Source organism: Wasmannia auropunctata, unplaced genomic scaffold (assembly GCF_000956235.1).
Source record: "Wasmannia auropunctata unplaced genomic scaffold, wasmannia.A_1.0 LD335995.1, whole genome shotgun sequence".
Lineage (NCBI taxonomy): Eukaryota > Metazoa > Arthropoda > Insecta > Hymenoptera > Formicidae > Wasmannia > Wasmannia auropunctata.
The window spans coordinates 1-27,326 of record NW_012026895.1 but is presented as its reverse complement, the minus strand read 5'-3'; the positions used below and the strand labels follow the sequence as shown (position 1 = coordinate 27,326).

At 35.6% G+C, this 27,326-nt stretch overlaps 2 protein-coding genes across 2 annotated transcripts in view; both read left to right on the top strand.

Moving 5' to 3' along the window:
• The window catches only part of LOC105453769 (putative odorant receptor 71a), a gene marked incomplete at its 3' end in the record, with an annotated part of 75,549 nt that extends 48,374 nt beyond the window's left edge, over positions 1 to 27,175 (top strand). Inside the window, exons 4-6 of the mRNA XM_011695968.1 lie at positions 25,867 to 25,945; positions 26,391 to 26,726; positions 26,980 to 27,175. Coding sequence (XP_011694270.1) covers positions 25,867 to 25,945; positions 26,391 to 26,726; positions 26,980 to 27,175 — 611 coding nt within the window. The remainder of the gene's footprint in view (positions 1 to 25,866; positions 25,946 to 26,390; positions 26,727 to 26,979) is intronic.
• On the top strand, positions 20,801 to 23,001 carry LOC105453754 (putative odorant receptor 85d). The gene is made up of 5 exons (XM_011695936.1): positions 20,801 to 21,027; positions 21,319 to 21,657; positions 21,799 to 22,003; positions 22,414 to 22,569; positions 22,859 to 23,001. Exons 1-5 carry the CDS (start codon positions 20,816 to 20,818, stop codon positions 22,907 to 22,909), a joined length of 963 nt encoding a protein of 320 aa, XP_011694238.1. The 5' UTR covers positions 20,801 to 20,815; the 3' UTR covers positions 22,910 to 23,001.
• Positions 27,176 to 27,326: the final 151 nt, after the last annotated feature.

The following is a 27,326-nucleotide window of genomic DNA, read 5'->3' as shown; positions in this document are numbered from 1 at the left end:
CGTGATCGTAAACCACAATCCTTCGGGGTGGATAGAGGCTTCGTAAAAAACCGCAAGTCCTTCTGAATAATGTGGTTAACCATTAATCGGTTGTTAGGGTTGTCGAGGGCTCGCTAGTATATTTCAACACCGATTATTCGTGAATAATCTAATTACGTAATAGCAAGCGTACATATTAATTAATTTTAGTATAGCAAACGATATTTGATTAATTATTAAGAATTTATTTGTGACAAAATCAATAGAAAGGAATCTATAATTAAAAAAAAGGGCAGAGAGGGAGAGAAGGAAGAAAAACCAATGTACATGTCGACTCTCCAATCCATCGGGGTTGTTTTGATTTATCCGTCCAATATTCCGTAGCCAATTCCGCGCTACGGCCATTCCTTTCATTTATAAAATGGTTTTTGGCCACGCACACATACGAATATATATATATATATATATACATATATTCCGGATTTCCACTGCAGGATATCGCGTCGACCGATTTTGGTGTCATAGCTCTTTGAGACATATGTGGGAATTGGTACGCGTCCGCGAAATCGCGATTAATCCGAATTCACGCGCGGTCGCACGGCACGTCGCGAAACGCAAATCGAAATCGCGGCATGTAGGTGCAGGATATATACGGTTTTTCATTTCGGCGCGACTGCTCACGGTTTTTGCTGAAATCGTTGGGTGGAGAGGCAGACGATCGCATTGTACGAAGGTAAACGCGATGCATGATAGACGAACATGCGAGTGTGCGGAGGACAAGCGCGTATCGGTTACATTCATTCTCAGCTATTATTAACATAATGAAGACAGAAGTAATGTATAGATAGCCGTAAGGGGCCAATTTTTTTAACTCGTAAAAAAAAGGAAATTACAAAAAAAAATTCTACATAAAATAGATACGAAATGCGCGCAAAATTTGAGGGATCGCGCACGTGAAAATTGTAATTGAAGAAAAGAGTCGTTGATTAAAATAGATTTTTTGTTCGCACTTGTTTTCGATTCTGCGGCGAGGGTTTTTCCGTTGTTGCAATCGAGTGGACTGCGCCAGGAGGCAACGACAGAAATGAATAGTTGATTAGCGCGCTATGTACGTGGTCGCGAGCGCCGTCACGGGCCGGTCACTCCGCCGGTATCTGGCCGCTTATAATGTATGGCCTAGTCAGGTCCGTGGCGCGGTCCAGCAGGGGGCTCGGTTGACAAATCATTAACTATGCATCGAGCCGGCCTGCAAATACACGTTACTAGTGCTTCTCCGTACTGGTCCGACCCCTACCTCGCTCGCGCCCTCCACCCTTTACCCTCCTGGTCCTATTCCTGCCCACGTCAACCTCTTGTTTCCCCTGGCCGTTTCGCGCTCGCCACCATCACTGACCTCCGGGTGCAATACTCGATCGCCGCGTCAGTCTCCGAAATTGGCAACTCTAGTCGATCGGTTAAGTTGTATAATATGTATTATACGTGTATATGGTTATATGTACAATATGTATTATACATGTATATGGTTATATGTATAATATTGCGAAAAATTTATAGAAGAAAGGATAATCTTTATTATGTTCCAGTTTCCAGCTATTTTTTTCGAAGTGAAAGCTATTTTTTAAAACCATTAGCCTTGGATTACTTATATAATTGTAAGAAAATATATAAAAATAAGTAGCATATTTTGTACCTGTAACGCATAAGAAATTGTGGGTATATACAAGAAATCTTTTCTTTCTTTAATATATAACATATAACACTTATAAACGTATTCATTTTTCAAAACTACAAATTAATACTAACATTATTGTATAAATCTGCGTAAATAATTAATAAATAATTAATAAATATGTAATCTTCCTAAATAATTAATAAATAATAATGTAATTAACAAATATGGAGAGGTTCATAAACCGGAGATATAATTTGCAGCAATAAATGATATTCTAGCTATGGGATTCTGCAAGCTACGAGTAATTTTACAGACTTCCGTATAAAAATCTTTTTTCCTTTATTGAAAAAGAACACAGCTGGTATTTCTTATATGCGCTTTATGTAAAGTACTTTCCTTTCTTCCACTTTTTGAATCAGATCATGCAATATACGTGAGCAGAAAATCAGTGTCGTGACCAGTCGCGATTAATGGGGATGCACCGCGGGCGGCTTTCATCTCGCTAATGATCCGCTGCAATTTGTCGGCCAAAAGCACAATCGCGGTCGGGCCTCGCGAAAAAAACTCGTTAAAAGTGCGCTGTTTGACTGCGATTGGCGTAGGTCGGTCAACGCGGCGGGGATAAACGCCGGGATAAACAGGGATAAAATAGAATTCGCGAGATACGACGGGGCGGGGGGGGAGGGGGTAGGATGGCGAAGCCGCACGGGGATTGCACGGGGGTGGCTGATGATGCGGTTTGAAGCCACGCGTACACGGGAATTTGTTGTACGTTATGCGGCCTTCCAGGTACGCGGCGGCGGCGGCGGCCTGGGGGATGAAGAGTCGGAGTGGTGGGAAGGAAGAATCGGTGGAGGACCAGATCGGATCGGGGTTAGGGTCGGCAGCAGGGCAGAGCGCTGCTGCTCTGCACGCTCGAATATCGAAGGGAGCGCTGCGGGGAGACGAGGGTGGCAAACCCCCTCGGCGAGGGTGAGAGCGAATTCGCGGCATTAAACATGGTGGACTCGCGCATTGGTTGCGCAGTAGCTGGGCGTTACGGGCCGCACCATCGACCAGCACGGCGCACTATACCGGTCCGCTGTATACCAACCATCCAGCGGCGTGTTCATCCCCTCTCATTGCGGGGAAAAAGAGAGAGAGCGAAAGCGAGAGAGAGAGAAAGAGAGAGAGGAGAGAGGAGAGGAGAGAGAGAGAGAGAGAGAGAGAAATAGAAAGTGAGAGAGTTCGGGCTTTCTCGCTTTCTCCATGGCTCCTAAGGCGAATTTGCACGGTGCACTTTTGATGATCAGCCAGGATGCATCGTTTGAGATACAGTTTAATGCGATAAAGCGCATGCTAATCTTCTCATTTTCGAGGAAAAGCAGTACCTGCATTAAAATCTAAGAATGATTACAATTAGAGTATAAAAGATAATCTTATCAGAAGCGTGGTTAAAATCATATCATAGTTATAAAATGAGTATATGAGGGATGTTTTTATTCTTATTAAAAAAAATTTATAAAAAAATATGAAACATATTAATTATATAATTTAAATTTCTATTTTCTGTGACTATTGAATTTTTGGTAAATAATTAAGTAAATAACTATGAATATCATGATCATTGAAACGGTATCTTTTTCACTTTGAATTTTTGAAATAGCTATAGAAATGCGAAATCGGTTTAATCTAATATCGGTAGAATATAAACATTTCCTCGGATGAAATAAAAAGTGCACTGTGGAAATTCGCTTTTACTTTTGCGCGAATAATGTCTCGTGTCGCTCGAGCGTGAACGAATGTGCATAAATCTCCCCTGAGATGTGTCCTCTGTCAAATTTGCCCGAGTCTCATCAGGCTAGCTTTTAGTTAAAGCATGGAGGCATCGATCGTATAACTTAACTTGATTCGATAATGTTCGGGATCGATTATAATCGGTTCCGGAGGACGCCTGATTGTGCGGTACATATTAATGCGATTGCGTGCTTGGGACAGGGCAAACCGTGTACGGTCGTCGACCACTCAAGTATTCGTTTGTCGTTGAAAAATAATTGCCAGGTATTTAATGAAACATAATGTATGCCTGCGTAATTCTCTTCTATCATTAATTTCATAGAGGAAAATGCAAGTAATAAATGAAACTCGCACAATTAACTGAAATTGGGATTTACGCGTGTGAACGCATATTTCCTCGCCAAAAGTGCGTCGTAGGCAACGCCCGCGTTGCCGTACGTTTTAAACGTAATTCAAACAATATTCGCATACAATTGATATAGCCAAGCGTGATATTCAATAAAACGCGTAACCGGAAATATTTACTTTAGAAAGAGCTAGGAAATCGAATAAACGGCCAAAAATTAACTTGCAAATTTGCTTTGTAGTCTAGATATCCGCATCGTAGATATTCGCGTATCACTAATTAAAAGACGTTATTAATGCAATATTGAAAAAAGACGCGAGCAATGAAAAGTATTTTTATTTAATCCTAGCGAAATCAAAATTATTTTATAATATAGAAAAAGTAGATTAATCATTATTTATTTTATATGTATATAATTTAATACTTATATGGATGAAACACGAGCAAAAGAATTTTAATCTTCTCTTATTAAATTTATTGAGAAAGTTGATGCTTTCTAAAATCGTTTTACCTGAAAAGTGTAGCTTTAATTATTTAGTCATCTAAAAATAACATAAAAATTTTTTATAATCTTTTCTAATAAATGTTGATTGGATAACAAAAGGGTTGATACTCGAGATAAGTTCTCATTCTCTTTACATAAAAAAATATTGTTAACACAGAAGCAGTAAAAGTTACAAACGAAATGATAATAAAATGAGCATGGTAGAATTATTTCAAGCGAATGGGCCAAAGAGGGATAGAGAAAGAGAAGGGGAGAGGGAGGGAGGGAGGAAGACGCAAAGGCCGATTCGGCGGGTCTGATAGCCCGATAGAAGAGAACGAAGGCTCGGAGAGAAGAGGATGCGCGAGTATAATAAAGAGTAAACACATTCACCGGAGCGGCGGAGGGTCCTTCGCGATTTCGTGAGATTTTCAGTTAATTTTCTGGTTCCTCTCACGGACCACTCCATCAGGCGCTCCTTCCAGGCTTCCTGGGCTATCTCCCGTCCACCATTCGGATCCTCGGCCCCCGAGCCCTACCCTTCCGTAAGAGTTTCCAACCCTTCCAGCGAGGTAGCCTGGTATAATATTCAATTACATAGCTGCAAGTAAAGTCAAACAAGCCCACAGGGCCTGCAAATCTTTCTCCCTCTCACTCTTTCTCTTTCCGTCTCTCCTTCCCTCGTCCTCTCTCGCCCTCTTCCCGGGGTTGGGCGAGTGAGCCCGCGGGGAGTGGGAGGAAGTATACACCCACCCGGTGTATATACACATCGCGTTACTCCACGTTACTTTATCGCAGCATTCGCGCAGTTTGCAGAGACGCCTGGCCATCGTAACGAAGAGAGTGCAAATTCTTGTTTGGAAAAGGAGGGACTGCAGGCTACTCTAAACGTAAGCGCTCGTCTCATCACTCTCATCCCGTCGCGCCGCGGAAGAGAAGCGCATGCAGTTTGTGAGGGTTGTACCGTCTTGAATCCCTCTTTGTTACGAGATGCAGAAACGCGATATCCCTCTTTTTAGAATGCACGCGATTAAATGTAATAGCAGATAATACAATTAGATAATTGCTAACTTGGAGGTGGGAGAAACAAAATGTGATTTCTTTATTTTATTTAATATACGCATAATTATCATAAACGCTGAAATATATATAACTACTTTTTGTTCTTTAGAAATACTAATTTGTTATTTTTGCAAACTTTGTACATCGTGTATTGATTAAACTACTCTTCGGTCGCTATAAATGTAGCTGGTGCCATCTGTAGAAATCTTGTGGAATGAATAGATTCTAAATTTATCTAGATTATCTAAGATCGCGTATCTAAATATTATGAGAATATCTTTGAATTGATTAAAAACAAATTAGTTTTATTAAATTGACGTTGTAGCACTTGATAAAATTAAAACGTTTCTTGTTTAAAATAATTAGTTTAAAACTTCTTCTATTTACGTTATCTATTATTATATAATAGAAAAAAACCTTTAATATTATTAAAATAAATTATATATTTTTGTAAGTACAAGAAATAAAAGAAAATTATTATGGAAGTAAGATTTAAAATTACAGTTGACAGCATTAAACGAGAGCTGCGACACATTTAAACAAAATATTTTGTAAATACTACAATTTATTTAAACAATAGCACGTGAGTCCCGAGTTATACTAATCCGCAAACGGGCAGGGGTGGTTTTCTTCTCCTCTGCCCCTCAATTATCGACGATGATGCGCCGACAATAGACCGAAGTCGCCGGAAACGCGGTATAATATCTCACGTTTAACCGTGGCGAACCCCTACGATCGACACTCGTAACTACCCCTTGACGTACCATGTGAATTAAATATGAATAAGCAGAATGCCGGTCGACCGAGCGATTCTCATGGCTCGCCCGATGAGACAAATGGTCATTTAATGGCGCTCGTATAGGGTAATAGGAGGAGAGGATTATTGGGAATTGCTCGTCTGCGTGATCTATTTTCGCCAAATCCAACCAGCCTTGTAATTTAATCTTGCGATCAAACGGACACAATTGCTTACGCGTAATACAGAAAGACATAAACACACTGTAATATGTTAATGCGTGAACTCTGAAAACTCTTGAAAAATTGCTATTACATAATATTTGTTTGTACAGATAAATACATCGCTGTAGAAATAAAAATGTCGTATTATTACATATATCATTAATTCTTATTAATTATCAATATACTTATATAAATGATATGTCACACAAAGTGTATACAGATATAAAACCAGTTCGGTGGGAACATTCGCGCGTGTAAACCCTCTCTCGTGCGTCCTTATTCTATATCGATAAACGGAGCCGCAATTATATCTTGAACATCGAGACGGTCGATTAGTCGGTTCGAGATTATCAGTGAGGAATAAAGATTGTCTCCCATCTCGATTTCTTGCTTTTGCGTTCCTCCTCCCTCGCCTTGATGAGGAATTCTCGCCGGCTCTCACGAACATCGGACCAGCCGCCGCTTAATTCCAGCTAATTAATAAACTTTTACCATCTCCGTGTTTGTACTCATCCCCCGCGCGCGCGTACTCGTCCACCTTCCTCCCTCGCCCCCTTTTGTACACTCCTTCGTAAAGAGAGAGAAGAGAGAGAGAGAGGGAAAGGAGTAGAGGGGAGAGAGGGGTGATAGAGGGGAAGAGAGAGAGAGAGAGAACGTTCGAATTCATCTACTAACCAGTTCGCTTCAAAGGGTGGCTTTACTCGTTCACTCGGCCCTTTCTCTCATCGTTCTACCATCCTTTCCCTCCCTCTCCACTGCCCGTTTCTACCTCTCCTCCTCCTTTTGCTCCGCTTTTCCCCTCAACTTTACCCTTTCGAGAGCGAATTCAATCCGCTTCAAAGACACCGTACAATCATCCGCCTTCTGGTATCCGACGTTCCACCTCGAGATTTTCCACTGCTCCCCCCCCCCCCCCCCTTCTCCTTCGCCCTCTGACTCTCCGCCTCGCCGTGAAAGAACCGGCCATTGTAGCCGCAACATTTCCAACCCGTTCGTCGAGTGTTTCCAACTACACGTGAATGATCCTTACATGTGCACACACGCACACGCATATACGTACGTGCGAAGCGGTGTATATTGCTCCCCGTGATATGATAAGATAGCTGTATAAGGATTATAAAAAGTAATGTTAGTGAAACCTGAAGTATCACGCACCTCCAAGCACACAATTATAATTAAAGTGCACTTCTCAATGTTAAAGTGTAATTCTGCTACTTGAACAATTGTGTAAATTTCTTGATTAAAATCTAAAGTATTTCTTCACATTTATTTTATTATTCGTACACGCGTGATTTATATATACATTTTAATGCATGGAAAGAAAAATTATTTTTTTAAGATAAAAATACAGTAGAAAATCTGTTTTGACTGGCAATTTCAGTGTTTTTGCCGATAGAAGTAAGTAGGCAAAAATAAAATAGGAGGATAAAAGGCGCGTAGATTTACCGGCGCGTCTTTCGGCACTCATTAGGCGAGCGCGAGCGGGCGAATCCTGCGGTAAACGTGCTTTATCTGTCGACGAAGCACAACGCGAGGACCCTCCCCGAGGCCTTTATTGGGGCATAATTCCGCTTAACACACAGCACGATAGTTATTGCGGATGGGACTTTTGGAAAGGGGGGGGGGGAGAGGGGTGAAAGATCTTTAAGCCGCCGTGTGCTCTGGCTCCTTCACTCTCGTCCCGCCCCACCTTCTATATATCGTTCTATTGTAGGACAAACATTGCTAGTCGCCGGGTCGCTAATAAACCCGGCTTCGGGGGACGTGATTTACACCGTCGTCGTCGCTATGAGAAAGAGAGAGAGAGAGAGATACGGAGAAAAAGAGCAAGGGAGAAAGAGGAGATTGTGCACTAGCACGGTTTACAAGCGCGTATATTTACGATCAGCTCCGACTACCGCCATGTATACACGTATATATGATGTATGTATGATGTATGTACGTGTACGCACTCTCGGTTGTGCGGAGAGCGGCTCGAAAAAGTGCTGCGCACAGCCGCTATTTGTTTTTCGGTTCACTCGAGCCGCCAGTTATGATCATCGGCGCGATGTAATTATCCGCGCGTTAGCTTTGAGCTTGTATACAGGGTCCCATCCTGTACTCGATGATAAAGCTTGTTCGTGATATCGCGCGACGTTCCTAAAATGCACTCGAACGTACGGGACGATCAGCAATCATGATTGTCTGGGATAATTTATATAATAATAAATTTCTAATCGAAGCGTATATTTTAATTAAAAGTGAAAGCTCAATCTTAACTCTGATAAATTTTACATTTCGCACAATCTGCGTTATTAATATATATTAATTATAAGAATGAGAGAAATATATGTACAATATGTATAATTATAGTCGCAGGCTACCCTTTCGCGATTATCTTCCTCGTTCACTTGGCGGCGCAGCGCCTCGATGCGGCAATTAATTATTATTACACATCGTCGTTGTTACACGTGGATGCGATGTCCTCGATGTCCGTCGTTTCGCTTCCGGTCGCGTGGCCACCGCGAGGGAAAAAAAAGAGGGTCAAATGTGAAGGGCCACCCTCATTAGGCGCCGTATATCAGGACATTGGCGCGTGGCGGCGACGCGTAATTGCGCTGCCTCACCTGAAGCAACCCCCGTGGTGGCCGTGTGTTATACATTCGTTACATGCTGGTCGCGCGTAACGCGAACGTGTTCGTGAGCATTAATTGCGTAGGACCGGCCGCCTAATTTATTTGCTTCTTCGTGTCCTTCCTCCCAGACGTGTGTAAACCACTCGCGACGGAATCTTTTGAGTTCCCACGCGACACGGGCACCTCGGTCCTGTTTCATTTGCCCAGCACAAATATTTTGCCCGGCCGGCATCTCCCAGGTTACGCCGCGACGCCCTTACGCGAATGCCCTGGAAAAAAAAGAGTAAAAACCGCATAGGGGTGAAAGCATGAAAGCTCGAGATTGTTGGTCTGTACGGTAAATGCAATCTAGCTTCTCTTCCCTTCTTTCTTCGCTTGATTTTTTTCATCAATTTTCGATCAAATATCATGAATCTTAGAATATCGATTTTGTAATATTAATTTATAATTTATAAATAAAAGGTTCTACACATTTTATATTATTTTAATGTGTGAACTATAATTGTCGACAGCAAAAATTGAAACATGTCGTTCGCTAATTAAGATATCTCTCGTCAATAACGATGTAATAGCTATATAAGTGCCTCATATCAGCGAAATGCTTTTTTCGCAGAAAAAATGTATTTTTTTTTTGTGTAATATGTATTCTTAATGTCTTCTGTCTGTATCCATCGAGTGCTGCAAACTGCGGTCTCACAGTTACCATCGTCGTCCCGGCAAATGCCAGGCTAGAAGTCTCTTTCCCGGAAAATTTGCCAACTCGATCGGCCGATACATTATTCAATCCCATCCCCAAACACTATAATTAACCAGAGTATCTTTGCGGAGTAACGATGACGGCACGGGGGGCTGGTTACAAGCAGAAAAACGACGAGCGGAAAATGGAGCTCGCTTCGCCGGTGTCTCGCTTTAAATCGACGCGCGGATGTCTATGTATCTAACGCGAACAACTATGTATATTTGCCAGACATAAACGGAATGGCACAGTGGAGGCACCATGGGGTTGCTGCACCGGGTATCTATGCCGCGCCACTACCCTGTAATAATAGGCACTCAAATATTTCCCGATTAAATATTTGATCTCGTTTTTATGCCATTTATTAAAAGCCACAAGTGAAACGCGGAGCGTGCGCGAACGATCGAAATTTGCAACCGCGACAATTCTTTAATTCGACGGTATTCTACCCCACTACAATTCAGATTAGGCTGTTATAATTGGCACGTGTAACGTCACGAGTAATGTCCAGATCGATTCAATCACCGAATAATTTTATTCTTTATCTCATCGATATCTAGCGATTCCGCCCGCCGCTACGTATTTCCCAATATTTTTATCGTTGCACAGAGTAAAGCATAGAGTGTGCGTAGTTTATTTCTTCTCGATAGTGAATCGAATGTGGAAAATTAGATGTATGCACGATTAATAGCGTATAGCATGTTTTATTTGTTGAATTAAAAAAAAACTGCCGCGCTGGTAAAGTACGGCGATTGGCATCTCCCGTTAGCGTAACTTCTTTTGCGACGAAGTCAAACGTTTCTATCATCGTCATCTCTCTTTTTCCTGCCTCTTCCCCGCTTCTCTTCGTCGGTTCTTTTTGTAATTTTTTTTTGCCCCGTCGACGGCGTACGTCCGTCCAATATCAATATTTTCATCGCCGATCCACATTTCGCACACGTCACGTTAATTCGCGATTAATAAAAATCGCGATCAGTTGACCGGCACGTTTTTTTCCCCCCTCACTTCGGTCTAGTACATATATGCGGTTATTTTTTGACCTCGGCATATTACCATCCGCGATGGAATCCACGCTTTCTCTCTCCGCTTTTCCCGTGGACCTATCTGCGCAGGGGGGATTCTTTATGGTCAGAGTCAGTCAATATATTCGGGACGATGAGGAAGGGAGTGAGAGGAATCCTCGATCGAGGGGCGGCAGGGAAGGGTGCAAAACGTTTGCAAGGGAAAAACGGACGAGCGAAGGGAATAGAAAGTGGCGGCTAGAGACACGAAAGGTGGAGAAGTAGGAAGAACAGGAGAGAGAGATGGGTTGTACGATCGAGGGGGAGTGGCGCAAACATTTGCCTGCCGCCCGGTAAATTAAAAGCACACAGAGAGGAGAGAGAATAGAAACGAGAGAGAGAGAGGAAGAGAGAGAGAGAGAGAGAGAGAGAGAGAGAGAGAGAGAGAGAGAGAGAGAGAGGAGAGTGAGTAAGTGAATGAACGAGCGAGCGAGGAACGGATCGTAGGTGGCCATCGTTTTCTCTGTCCCCCTGCTCCACCCAACATCCTCCTTCCTCGCTCTCCCCTTCATCCGTGTCATTCGCTCTTCTCCTTGCCCGAAAAGGTCTACGTGAATGAAGAGACTCCGCTTCCTACGCGGATACTTTCCTTTCTCTCGCGAGACCGAAGCCGAAGCGTGAGCGCGCGGTTGTTTTCGGAAGTACCGAGTTTGTACCCTCCGCTCGAAAGGATTCTCCTGTGTTGTCACAATTTTTACATTAATAATGAATCATGGTATTGTTAATAAGGACTATAGTATAAACGAAGTAGCTCTATATAATATTTTATAAACAGCAAATATTGTTAGACAAGGTGAAAAAATAAGTAGTGAGTAGGTAGTATTAATCGAAGAATGCACAGATATAGGAATGCGATATTTTTAACCTTTAAATCACCACGCCTAAAAAAATTACACTAATTACAATGTCGATCTGACAGACTGCTATTGTGCTTCCGCTAATTTTATAAGTTAATTATAATAAAAATGTATGTTTTTTGAAGACTTGTTGATGGGGAAAAGGAAAACTATGTTTCAATGTGAGGGTTAACAAAAAAATCTCATATACAATGGAAATAAAATATATGTAAATGGTGAAAAATAAGAAAATTGTTGACAAGTAACGGTTTCAATAGCGGTCTATGAGACCGATAGTGGTTTAAAGGTTAATAAAATATACCTATATTTTAGAATAATTTGAGATACTTGTCTTCCATAATTAGCAATTAGTTCATTTTGTTTCCATTTTGTTCTACATAATGTTGTATTATTTCACAGTATATCGATCGTATTCAATGCAATCTAACTTTCCCACTCTCTTATCTATGCAACGTTCGGTTCTTGCCACTTCAGCAACCGCGTGCAAACACCTTCGATCATTATCCCGTTCATCGCGGCGCGTTAGTATGCTGACAAACTGTCGTGATCGGGTCGGAACGCCCGGGAATCGAGTTCTCCGTGTTCTTATCGCGCGTCGTTACCCTCCTCGTTCCACTTTGTCTCTCAATCGGGCCCTTTTATGATTCGTTTGGTCGCCGTCCTCCTGCACCTCTCCCGTCAAACGTTCCTCCCTCGGCTATGCATGTCGTTTGCGGCGCGCATAGGGATAGAGCGGGATGGTAGCGCGAGCCTCTCTGTGTTGACAGGCAAATATTTGTCACGGCATACACCACCACCGTCAACCACCTCCGCCGCCGCCGCCGCTGCCGCCGCCGCCGCCACCGCCACTGCCATCGTCTTCGTCTCGTCAACGCGTCCATCGCGTTCGCCAACCCTTCCCCCTTCGCCTCCCCCCCCTCCCTCTCGCCCCTCGAATCGCGTTTTCACGCGACGAACCTGAGGACGTTATGCTCTGAAAGACGCGCTGAAAATTCCCCGGTAATGCAATGACGACGTTCCGCTTCGAGAACCTTGCGTCCTCAGCTTTCGTACCTACAGTCAAGTCGCACATATCTCAGGACTTGCATATATCGGTACCTGCATACTTTGAGATTTGAAAAAGAAGAGCTAAAATGAGAGTTCTCTTCTGAAAACGTTAATAATAATAAAGATATTAAAAAATGTTAAATTTCTATATATGCTTTTTATATAGTCTTTAATATCATTGAAAAATAAAACATTTATCATTTATATAGAATTTTTATGGTGAAAGTATACATTCTAATTTCAGTATAGTTTATTTTTATATGCGCGAATTTGCAAGTCTGAAATATGGCTAAGTAACTCAAAAGTGGCGTCTAGTTGCAGTTGAGACGTGCAGCACAATGAATAGTGAGTATACGGAACCTTCCTCACAATGAAATACAATGAATAAGGTCAGAGTGACCAGGCGTAACCACTTTGAGCAGAAGGTTAAGCACCATTTTAAGTTTCCAGGTACGCTCGCGTGCTTATATCTACCTATACTTGAACCAAGAAAGACTGGCGCCACATGTAAATTCCGCATCGCGCTATACGCAAAGTTAATTAACATATATAAACAGTATATAGTGATATTTTTATGTAATTCATATGAAGGTAATAACAGTTCAAATTCTTACAATATAAAAAAAATCTCGAAACATGAAAAATTACTTTTGCGTATTTCCTGCACTTTCGTAAAGAATTTTATAAAATTCAGATGTGAAAAGAGAGAACTTATAGACGGACAAAGAGATTCAGTTTCCATATTTTTTGTATAGTGTTTTAAAGGTAGAATTACGTTTTTCTTAAAAAATTTTCTAAAACAGAATTTTGCACACAGGTTCTATTGACTGACTATAAAAAGTATTTGTACCTAAAGATTTTATGAAAGAAGAAACGACAGGATCGTTTTTTCCATTCTATTATTTATATAAATTTCTTTCCTAGTACGATTTACGTGATATTTTGGGATAACATGTATACAATGTTGATCGAGATGAGAAATTGAGTGTTTGAGATCCATTATGATACTCCCGCGCAGCCGATAACAATATTGTGACAACGTGAAGTATGTTTGACGGAAGAGTAAGCATTCGAATTAAGAACCAACAGAATGACTTTTCGATGATCATCTATTGAGACTCTCTTTCTCTTTCTCTTTCTCTCTCTCATTTTATGATTATATACAAAAAAATAATTATTTAGCGAGCGAGCAAATTACAAATCTCAATTCCACGTTTAACGTTGTAAATGAGTAAAATATAATTCAATGATTCTATTTTAAATGCATGTAAAATATTATCTTAAATAAATAATTATTAGAATTGTTACGTTGAAGTAGACAGTAAAATTGTAGACATGTAAAATTAGCGATACGTACTTCTTGGATAATCATTACGTAAATATATTTATGTAATAGCATTGGAATCAAGTCAACAATTCGGAATCTAATTTTTTCACAGTCCTCTCACGCAGATCTTCGAGATTCGAAAACTGAATCGGGCCGATCGGGCGATGTTCGACGGCACTTTATCATTCGATTAGCGACTCTGTGACGGAAACTGGGGTAGAAAAAAGAGAATTCTACGGGTGGGAATGAAATGCAATTGAGTCTTTGTTGCGCTTTTGACCCCGAAGTCGACTAGACCGGCTAGTGTCTGCCCGTGTTTGTCCCGCGCAAACTTTGTTTTTGCAAATAGAACCACGTGTTCCTCCGTTCACCCTCCATCCCTCTATGCTCTCTCCGTGCACTTCTACCCCTCTTCGCTTCGTTCTCTATGTCCCTCTTCCCCCTTTCTCTCTTTCCTACTCTCTCTCTCTCTCTCTTCTTCCCTCTCTGAATCCTCCATCTCTGAATCCACACCCCTTTGCGCACACATGCGACAGGTGCCCGACTGGTAAACTATAACAAAAAAGCAAGCTCATTCAGACGATTTGCGCACGATTGGCTTCGCTGTTTGATTAAGGAGTTTATCCGGCATCGGAATCCACGGCGATTTCGCCGCCTCGATGTTCGTTCTCGTTCGGGCTGCTCTCGCGTGCGAAGCGGCTAATAAAATTCTCCTAATGTCCACACCACTGACTATTAATTTACGAATGTTTATAAAGGATTTAATTGTCGGTAAAAAGATATCACTACAAATAGCTTAATCAATTTTCACGTACCAAACATTGCAATAACGTTGTTATTGCATGTGTTTTTGCATTATTAAAACAATAAGAATATAACCCTATATATGTAGTTACTTTATGATTAATTATATAAAAATATAAAACAAAATAATTAATGGAATTTAATGACACTTAGTGAAAACTAAAAAAAAAATTTTTATTCAAATGTATATTTTTCAAATCAACAAAATTTTTTTGTTTTCACAAAATTCATTGTGGATGTGCCTGATGAGACCGGGACCGCTGCGCGATTCGAAACCGTGTGGCACATACTAATTGAAGGGCCGGTCAGAAGCAACACGGTAGCGAGCCAGGCGATTAACACTTCTCGAAGACCACACGCATTTCGGGTTCCACGTATTAGAAAGCCGCTTTTGTTTGAGAAAAAGAGTTGGATTCGAGTGTACGAATTGAATTAAGTATGATGGTATATCATCTAATCTTGTTTATTAACGAGACTATGTGCGCGGTATAAATAAAATGTAAAATACAATAACGATGATATATTATCCAAAGTTTTAAAACTAATTTAGACCGCAGATTGCGGACATGTGATGCGGACATGTTTTAAAAATTATAGTTGGACTTATTAAGGCGAACCTTTGGCCGATAGATTTCGTTTATTGCCAATACGAATTTATAAACTTCAGTTGGTATTGTTATTTGTACAAACTATACACACCTCGCGAGCGCGCGCGCAAAAGGATCGTGCCGGAGGATGGGCAACGACAGGGAAGATGTGAAAAAGCGACGACTTTCGGAAGTTCATGAAAGTTCGTTTACACAACTCTTTCCCTCGCTGCGATGCATTATGCTCTCGAGACGTAGTGACCTGAAATCTTCGACCTCTGCCGCTCTTCTCGAAGGAACAGCAACGCGTTATTCAGGTGTGCTTTCTATGGGTTTGCGTTATACAACGTGTTTCGAAAATCGTGTATAGAAAACGGCGGGCTTTTCTTATATGTATATTTTGCAAACGTAGATTTCTGAAAGTGTTTTTGTTCTTTGACAAAAATATCGCTTTCGTGCAAAATTTGTGATGTAAAGAATTTTTGTATGTAGAATATCGCAGCGATTGCCTGTTCGTTTATAGATAAATATTATAGAAGGTTCCATAATTATCATCATTATCTATGATGATATCGAAACCATAGATACTAGATTCCATGAACAAAGAAGGAAACTATATCTTTCAATATTGAAAATTTTTTTTGAAATATAAGTAAACATTTTTTTAAGAATTATGACAAACTAATATTAAGCATGTACATTGATAGAAAAGTTTAATTACGCAATTTAATTACAAGGCACACTATTAAATTTATAGTATCAAAATTAACCTGATTTAAGTCGTCACTGCACTCCTACTTAATGAATAGTTATTTTCAATTAAAACAATGAAGTTAAATAATTTAAATAATTTAAAACAGTTCAAATTTAATTCAAATTTTGATTAAATTTCATTGTTTTATTTTAAAAAAAGCTATATTATTTTAATTAAAAATAACTATATATTAAATAGGAGCAGTGGCGACTTAAATAGAATTAAATTTGACACTGTAGGTTTAACAGTGCAGACATAAGAAACTGTTTACAATTTTTATATATATTTCTTCTCTTATTATATGTAAATAAATATTAATTTTTCTTGAACGGATTATTTGTTCTGAAATTATTTCAGCGTACATTATTATTATTGTTTTGTCACGTTGCCAAAAGCAGGCTAAAATCAGCAAACTTTGTTTGCAATAAAATTTGTATTATTGCACAGTCGTTTTCTAATTTCGCGAAAATGCGAAAAGAGAAAATACGGTTCGAGAGTTCGATCTGACTGATACGAAACGTGCATCTCGAGACTGGTGTCATTTTCTACCCGGTATGCTGTCCGGCCGACTACTTCTTCTGATGGAGTGCTTCGTCCGCGCGCGCAATCCCGAAGTGCACTCGAAGCCGAGTCGAGAGAGACCTCTCTACATGGGTGGTCCATTCTTCTTACGCATGCATTATATAAGTCTTGTAAAGTTCACACTAAGGACAACAGAAGCCGGCCAGACGATAGGATTCGTTAATTGTACCCGGTGACCGATCCAGGAAGAATGCGGGAACGAGTCCGACCTAGAAACACGATAAAAATTGAGGTCTCGTTATTACCCACATTCGTGATCCATTAAATATTAACACGGTACGCTTAAGAACGGAAGAAGGAAAGTGACGGGAAAGTCCGTTTTACTTCGAAATACACCGTCATAATTGCATTTACCAATGTTACACGAACGAATCTTATGATTTGAAACGTGAGAGATTGTTTGGAGAAAATACGATTGATTCCATAGCAATAAAATAAAAATTACTTTTGGAACACTCTATATATGGCGTGCAGTTCGAACGAATATAGAATCCGTCGGTTGTGCTCATAACTGATGCTCTATAGCGTGACTTGAGAATATAAAAGATACATATGTTCAGAATCGGTTACCACGCGGTTGTCACGTTCGTTGCTATACTGATAAGATGATTTGTCATCTTCCCACGCTGGGATAATAATATTATGGGTAATAATATTATAACTATAACGTACATATACATAAATTTTGCACATCCCTTTCTTACTGTTTTTTTTTCTTAGTTTTTGTAATTTTTTATATCAAAAAAATTGAAATTAACGTTTTATAATAAAATATATTTGTAATCAAATTGTCTTGTTCAAATTGTAATTGAAATTTCTTACAAGCTTACTGTTGATAAAAATTAATTTGTAAAGAAACAAAAGAAACAGATTACTTGAAAAACTTTGACTGTATTTCAAATTTTTTGATATTACATTGTACAATTAAGAAAGCTATTTTTGTAATACTTTTATTTGCCATAATTAAAAAATTTATGTTTATTGCAATTTTTTATTTGCAAAAATATGTATGACTGAACATAAAAATACTAGTTCACAAGCAGGATTAACCCTCTTTTGCGAATAGTTCAGGGCAATATGGCCGATTCATCATGGCGTGTCCTGTTCACTTTCCTCTCCTGGACTTTGGACAATGTACACGTGGGATCTAGAATACTAGGAGAGTGCGGGACGGCATTGCCTGTATTTTGCAGATAAGAACAGACCCTATATCGTAACGCTGACAACCCCGACCCTTTCGGTACGATCAGATTTATTTCGCTTCGCCTTTGGGTTTCGCTTCATCTTCACCCTCTCGTTGGAATTTCACACGGCCACGGTCCATCCCGTGCAGATGTGAAATATGAGACGCTTATGTGATTGATAACAAATCTTGATTTAAACATTAGGCAATTTATAATTCACATTAGAATTCAGGAAATAGACTTTTTAAATTCTTTATTTTATTTATGCGTGTATTTTGATATTTAAAATGTTTTACCTATATTATATGTATAAACTTATAAAATTATAAACATTGAACTTTGATTTGAATTATAGAATGTATATACCGGTATTTATTTTATTTAAAGTATACTTGATTTAGTTCAATAAAATATTAATTTTTCAGAGAATGTAGTTATTATCGATTATTGATTTATAAATATTTAAAAAAAATCAATATTTTTGGCTAATTTGTATAAAACTAGATTTTTAAATATAGTATTTTGTTACTGAAAAGTAAAAAAAAATTTTATTTTACATTAAAATAAAATATATAATATAAAAAATATTAGCTCGTACGGGGTAATTTTTGTCAAAATGTTGATTGATTATAAATGTTTATGAACTAATAAGAATTGCAATAACAGTATACATATAAAATAGGAGTTTGAATTCAAGTATTTAATAAACAGTAGAGTCATCTGGCAGATTTTATGAAAGACAGTTGGTCCGGTTGCTCCATACATTGTAAATTTTGTCACTTGATTAACGATTGATGATAATTATACAATGAAGATAAAATTTATTAAAAAATAGTAAATAAATAGAAATATAAATACCTTATTTTGATTACTTATTACGTTTACAATAACTTTAAATTCGTAAAACTTGAGCATTTTGAAAAATTTTGAAAATATGTCAGAATCTAGTTATAATTTAACGAATCATTTAAGATATGAGATCAATTATATTTATATTAAATTATCTACAAAATGTTCTAATGTCTTTCGCAATATCTTTGTTATTTTTTAAAATATTTTCTTTTATTAAAATTTAAAAAAAAATTTAATATCAACGGATTGAGTTATTACCAGTCGGTAAATTCACAAAATGTTTGAATTGTTGCAGAGTTATATTGAATATACTAGAGAAACTTCTCTCTACATATACTCTTTCGTTTCACATTTTATACCGTGAGTCAATAATCGTGGCATTGAGAACGTTATTACCCTTAGTCGATCAATATTGTCTCTTTATTACATTATTGATTTTTTATATTTTATAAATCGATATACATATATACAAGAAAAAATAATACGTAATATTGACAGCTGATAATTAGCAATTAAAACGAAATTATTTAAAAAATTTATTTTGGCGACAATTTAATTTGCAAATGTGTTATGAAATAATACCCAAATTCTAAATCTGTATATATTACAGCTAGCTATTATAAGTATATATATTTTGTTAAATTTTAATTAACTTTTTATAAATCTGAATATTTGATTATAAATTTATTGATATTTATTAAATAAAGACAATTGCATTCTGTATGTTTGTACATTTACAATATTTTTAAGTTTTATTGACATTTTGTAATTATTATAAATAGTTTTTTTTATACAAAATATTATTAGTTACTGGTTGCTAGAGATAATAGGTAAAATCTATTTTATTTATTTTAACAGTTTATATAGCTTATTCTATGTACTATACCTTATTACGTTTGACAATTTTGATATATTCTAATAAACTTCGCTGCACTTTAACACACACAGATTTAATTTTGAAGACAATTTCTTTTAAAAATAAAATGATCTGTATGTAGAGAACTTGACACTGCATAATTTAATATGTTAACTTATTGTGATTAATACTGTGACAACAGTATTAATCACTTTCTACGTATCTTCTCTAATCTTTCAACATGTATTTTTTTATAATGTATTTGCGCGCGTAAATGATTTTATTTATATTTTTAAATTATATATTTTTTCTTTTGCTTTAACAAAAACAACCGAACTGGCAATTCAATCTATGAATATTGGGGTGAAACATTCAACTGTACCTTGTGGCGGCAATAAATTAAATATGATTTGAGCTACGTTTGCATCAAGATTTCATGTGGCTAAACCATAATTGATAGTTTGCTGATATTGTACGGCATAACGTTGAACTATAAGCCACAGTTGGGCATAAAAGTGGCAGTGCACGACATCATGTATAAGACATGCATTTTAAAACTGTTGCGTATGCAAAAACGTTCTGCGTGGGGACGTAAAATTGCAAGTTTTGTGCCACGATAATGACATAGTCGTCGAATGCATAGACGGAAGTTTCAGATGAAAAATTGAATTGCGAAAAACTGTAGACTTCTTTACGATCACCAGTTAAAATCTTCTTATTTTGTCGTGCTGCAAAGAATATGTTTGTCATATTATCACAGTGCTCAATATATATATTTACATATATGTGTATTTTTTAGCTATCAATATCAAAACACTAAATTAGAAACTCTTTTATTTTATGGTTCAATTACATTTTAATGAAAATCTAATGCATAATTATTTTACAATTGTTTAATATATGTGTATTATTTGTTAACCGAGAATTATATATATTTGTAAATTGTAATGAATGTCGAATGACGAAATAATCACATTCTCTTTCTACAATATCTAAAGTGATCAGAAATGAAATAAAAAAATATACGATTTAATTAATATAAGAACGTTTTGCATTAATTGTAGAGAGTAGAATAGAGAATAAAATTTTTTATATCTTTACCAAATATGATGAGTAAAAGTGAAGTGAGCGTTTTGACGTTCACATTTAAACTTCTTACCATTTGCGGATGCTGGCCACCGCATTCGTGGACGTCGCGGTATAAACGTATTGTGTATGATGTATATACAGTCTTCATAGTTTTGCTAATAAATACATTTACGTTGTCGCAACTGATGGATCTAATTCTGACTGTGGACAATGCCGACGATTTCACCGAGAACTTCTATGTGACGCTTGCTATGGTCGTATCATGCTGTAAGATGTTCAGTTTATTGAAAAATCGCAACAACATTGCAGAGCTGATCGATATTCTGATGAAAAAGCCATGCAGGCCTACTGAACATGATGAAATAGAGATTCGACAGAAATTCGACAATCTCATACAGCAAGTATTTTAAAAGAATTAATAGTTATACGAAGCGTAATTACATGTTATGGAGAATTAAATCTTTTCGTTATATTGCAAAGAGAAAATATCTATAATGAACATTGCTTATATATAATTTTTTTGTACGCTATAATTATATATCATGTAGGACACATACTATTTTTTTAAAGGTTGATTTTAAAGATAATTTCATATGCCGGTAAATTAAAATGTTATGATTCAATAATAAATTAATATTAATGAAAAAAATAATAAGGGAAATCTAATTGTAATTAATATGTTTTACAGAACAAACACGTTTTGTTACGCGACTCTAGTCGAAATGACATGTGCGTTTGCATTAGCAACATCTGTGTTCAAAGACTACAGAAAACACAGACTAGCTTTTCGTGCGTGGTTACCATTCAACTATTCTTCGCCGATGTTATTTCGAATCGCTTATGTTCATCAATCGATAAGCTTAACAGCTGGATCGATCATTCAGGTCGCTTGTGACAGCCTAATTTGCGGATTACTGATGCACATTTGCTCTCAGCTGGAAATATTGGAGTGTCATTTGAAAAAACTCCTAAACAAGCCATCACATTTTCTTCGCGAATGCGTTGTACAGCACACAAGCATTTTCGAGTTGGTTCTGTATTATCGTTGAGATAAAAATAATTTCTCAAAAAATATATAATTATCTTATATATAATAAAATAAAATATATAATTATAGATATGTGTATAATTATAGAAACATTTGAAATTTACATCCGGTTGATTGTAGATTCGCATTAATGGTGAACGAAAGATTTAAATTCACAATCACCATCCAATTCTTAGTGAGTACGTTAGTAGTATGCTTCAATTTGTACCAAATGACGCAGACGAGCGTGTTAAGTGCGAAATATGTTCAAATAATATTATATATGTTTTGCATGCTAACACAAATCTCTTTTTATTGCTGGTATGGAAACGAAGTTAAGTTGAAGGTGTGCACACATATATTTTTTACATATATAATTTCTTATTTTCTCTTTTTGTTTTTTCTTGCATATTGTATATTTTTTTATTTTGTGCATGTTTTTTAATGTCTAATTTGACAATAGCACGTGAGAGATATGTCAAATATTATTGTATTACAAAAATTTATATTAATTTATATTTATATTTATTATATTTAGAGAGAAAGAGAGAGAAAGAAGGATTACAAGTACTTACATTTTAAAATTAATCTATGAATTTTTTTTTGTTTTATTATACATATTTGGATCCATATAGATGTATAAAATATAGACCAATCTACAAAGAAAGCATACAATTTGAGTATCTCTCTTTGTTTTACTATAACTAAAATTAGGGAGGCTAATAAATAAAATTTTCCGTATATTCTTAAATGTAGAGTCAGCAACTGGTCAGTAATATATTCGAAATGGAATGGTTTACATTGGATTATCGCGTTCAAAAGAATTTGTTAATAATTATGAAGCGCAGTATAATACCTATTGAGTTCACCAGTGCCTACATTATCTCTATGAATCTTCAATCATTTGTTAGTGTTAGTATAAAAAATTACTTTTAATCTTATTGATTTTAAAACAATACCCAAATTTATAAATGTTTTTTTTTTGTATTTTGACATAAATATATTGTACAATAAATTTATTAAAAATAGAATTCATGATTAAAAAAGTTGAAATTAACTTTGAACATTTTATGTTAATGAAGGGATTAATTACAAATAATTCATAAAATAAAAAATTAATTTTTTTTGTGTCATTAGAAAGAAATGAATTATTAATTTATAGTAGAAATACGTGGTAAGCAAATAATTTTGATTGTTGCAGTTGCTCAAGACATCGTATTCTGCTTACAATCTACTTCAACAAACGCGATAATAAAGTAGTAAAAACATAAAAGTAGAAGAAAATTGATATTTATATTTTCTATTTATATAAACATTAATCTTTGTATTGTATGAAACAAATATGTGTATAAAAATGAAATATTAAATTAAATTATTGTAATCAATAATAATAATAATAATAATTTTGTGTTAAATAAGATTATTAGATGAACCTAAATATTGTACAATATTTTTTTCTATTAGTATCTTTATAATACATTTCTTACGTCATTTCTTATCTCAACATAATAATAATAATTTTGTGTTAAATAAGATAATTAGATGAACATATTCCAAACATTGTACAATATTTATTTACTATTGACATTATTTATAGCTAGTATCTTTATAATACATTTCTTACGTTTCTTATCAATGGTATGATTGTAAAAAACCTATCACAATAAATAAAGAAATTGTGTGACTTTGCTACTTATTGATCAGGTTGACTCGTATTAGAGTTGAAATGGTGGGCCTTGGCTAGGGTCTCTAAGAGTGATGTGTCACACAGGTTTAAATCACGCACAGATTTTAACGATCAACCAGGAGCGAAGTGTAAAATGTATATTGCTCGAAGAAGTAGACTATTGTGAGAGAAATACCAAGTACAGATAGTTTAAGGCAGAGAATTTCAATGTGAAAATGACGATGTCGCGGTTTATACAGAAGATTTTACAAGGTGTGGGATTAAAATTGAGGAGTTATGATTTTCATTGGTCTCGTTAAAACAAGGAACAATCTTTAGTTTCTTTAACATTTTATTGAAGAGCTATTATATTATAGTTTAACTCGAGATCACTCGGCCCGTTTTACAATTGTTGAATTTTACAACTATTTATTGGTGTACCATCTCCGCTTATAGGTACACCAATTTACTATTTGTTATTGATGATTCGTTACCTTCACTACTACAAATTTTATTTAATTATCGATTATCCATTAGTGAGTTCAGTTTTAGTTACACCCAGAGTTTTGGGGATGTACATCATCTGAGGGTTCGTTACTTTTTTCAAAAAATAATGTTTTATATCTGTTTCCCTTTTCATCAGCGATTTCTCTTTTATTAGTTGAACGTAAGATTTCCGACAATAAAAATGTGTTTTATCTATCTTCAACCATTAAGCCCCGAGATTTGGGATTTAATAGTTGAAATCAAAGAAAATATACTTTTACTGTCTTTTAAGCTAAGAAGATATTTTGTACCCTAATAAAATTTTATGAGTATGTCGCGACTCTACATTCATTAAATGGACAATATGTCTAGACTTGTTATTTCCTACTGAAAATCTAGAGTTTTTGATATATTTTGATATCCAATTTATCGCTGCGGACCAGATGTACGTGACAAAACGCAGTCCTATTCGAAAACGCAGTTCTAATAGAATTTTATGAGTATGTCACGACTCTACATTCATTAAATAGACAATATGTCTAGACTGTTATTTCCTACTGAAAATCTGGAGTTTTTGGTATATTTTGATATCCTCCAATTTATCGCCGCGGGTCAGACGTACGTGACAAAACGCAGTCCTATCCGGAATCTTATTGTTTGGAAAATTTTTTACATTTAATTATGTCATATTAACATTTATAATTATAGCATAATTAGTACAATGACTTTTATAACGCAATTCCGAATTTAATTAAATATTAATCTAAATTTAATTAATTAAATATTTTGTTTGTTGCAATTGTTTAAAACATCTTATTAAACTTATAACATACTTCAGCAAATACAAGATGCAAATAATGAAGACTGAAAAATTATTATTTAAATATTGTTATCCATGTTTTTCATGTGTTATATAAATAATTTATGCAAAACAAAAAATTATAATAAAATTTTCTGGAACCTATAATTTAATATTATAATTGTATATTACACTAACATGAAATGAAAATGATTTAATGCTATTACTTATATTACATAATATATTTTTTTATAGCATCTTTACTTACGATGTATATTCATATTTTCACATAATATTTTCACATATTTTATATTAATGTACACTTGTATACGCGGGATTGTGATTTATTACAGAATGTTAAAGTTTGACTGAAATATAACTGGAAATATAGCTGTATAGATGTATAGCTGTAAATTTTATATTTCCTAACGTTACGTAAAGAACATTGTATTATTCATAATTTTCAAGGATTCCTTATTCTTCGATTTCTTTCTCTTCAATTCTTATATCTTAAGTATTTTTCTTATGAAATATTATGTCGTGACATCGCATGTAATATCAGATCTCTGTTTAATGATTACACTGTTTCTGCATGAAAATATTATTATGCAAAGGGCATATTTATAGTCTAAATAATGAAAGTCCTTGCATTTGAAGGGGGAAGTTGAGTACTACTACCGGACGATTGCGAGGCTATAGACATTTGATAATCAGCAGTCTCTCAAGATTTTACTGTGCGTATCTATAAAAACTCTATCACTCTGTCGAATCTGTCACTACAGTCATTTTTAACGAAATTGTTAATTGACAATTAGTTTTTGATACCATTGGACATGTAATTTATCTAGTATAAATTACTTTATAAATAATTATATAACACGTATATTTAATTATATAGCTTACGGTTATTTGATAAGAGATTAATAAGAAATAATTTTTTGATGTAAAAAGACGGGTGAAATCAAAGTTAAAATGTGCATATTAGAATTTACATTTAAAATTTTATCGAGTTGCGGTTGTTGGATACCGAATTCCTGGACAGCGTCTCCACACAGACGCTTAATATACTATGTGTACACTATTTTTATACTTTTACTGGTAAATACTTTTACATTGTCACAATTCTTGGATATAATTCTGACCGTCGACAATCCGGAAGATTTTATGGACAATTTTTACATGCTGCTTGCCATGATCGTTTCTTGTTTCAAAATGTTTAGCCTGTTAATAAATCGTAGTAACATTGTCATGCTAACAGATATTCTTACGAACAAACCATGCAAAGCATGCAATCCAATCGAAGTGGAAATACGACAGAGATACGATAAGCTCATAGAGTAAGTACGCTGCAAGACAATCACTTTTTAATTGTATTTCGTATTTAATTATCTATTAAAGAATTAAACAATTTATGTTTTTTTAACAGATTGATATGAAATTTTATTAGAATTTATAATAACTCCTTAATTAATTAATCTTTTATTAAACAGTATTATTTTTCAATAATCAAATTTTGTTAGAAAGTAACATATTTTTTTATGTGTGATAATTTTTCTTTTAATAGAGATTTGATACTTAATATGTATTGTTTTTTTAAATCAAATTTTTATCAAAATTATGTATTAAAGAAGTAAAATGTTGTATCACTAATTTTCCAATTTGGAAAATTAGCAGGTTTATTTAATTAAGATTGTTTCATGTGGATGAAAAATATCAGAGGGAGGGTTAACATTAAAGAAAGCGTTGAGTAATCAAAATAAAACGCATGCAGCCATTTTACAGGACAAACACTCTATACTATATGATTCTGGTTGAATTAACATGCGCATCCACGGCGGTAGCATCATTGCTCACGGATTACAGGAAAGAAAAGTTAACGTTCAGAGCGTGGCTACCGTTCGACTACTCTTCGACAGCGTTATTCCACTTTACGTATTTTCATCAATTAATCAGTTTGACAGTTGGATCTGTCTTGCATGTCGCTTGCGATGGTCTTATTTGCGGATTATTGTTGCATATATGCTGTCAACTAGAAATACTAAGTTGTCGTTTCAAAGATATTGTACATAATCCGAAAATACTTCGCGACTGTGTTATTCAACACAATCTTCTATTTAAGTTCGTTTTTCAATAATTAATGTTACAATCAAAATCCTTACTTTTAGGATTATATATTATTCTTTAAATTTCATGTGATATACATAACTAAGTTGGAGAAATGTTTCTTTATTAAATGCAAACAATATTTGTATTTAATATACTCACAAATCAAAGATTTTATTATATCGCAATTTTTTACCATTATATATTTTTTAATATCTCTGTCAATAATAAAATAGTCAATAATTAAAACATATTTAATTGATTTCAGATTTGCTTTTATATTAAACAAAAAATTTAGGTTTACTATCACTTTTCAGTTTATAGTAAGTACATTAGTGGTGTGCTTTACTTTATATCAGCTAACTAAGACTAGCGGAAAATTTGTTGAATTAGGTATGTACATGTCGTGCATGCTTACACAAATCTTTTTGTATTGCTGGTACGCGAATGAAGTCAAATTGAAGGTATGTACATGCTACTGCTATTTTTAATTTAGTAACGTTTTATTTTTCTGTATTAACTAGACAAAGGACACTGACAAATATATGTATTTTATTTATATTAAGACACACAAATTTTTCATGCACAAAAATGGATAAATTAAATTTTTTTATT

Coding starts and splice junctions, on each gene's coding strand:
- LOC105453754 (XM_011695936.1), top strand. CDS start 20,816: ATGGATCTAATTCTGACTGTGGACAATGCCGACGATTTCACCGAGAAC. Junction 21,658..21,798: donor CAGCACACAAGCATTTTCGA/GTTGGTTCTGTA, acceptor GGTTGATTGTAG/ATTCGCATTAATGGTGAACG. Junction 22,570..22,858: donor ATCTTCAATCATTTGTTAGT/GTTAGTATAAAA, acceptor TGATTGTTGCAG/TTGCTCAAGACATCGTATTC.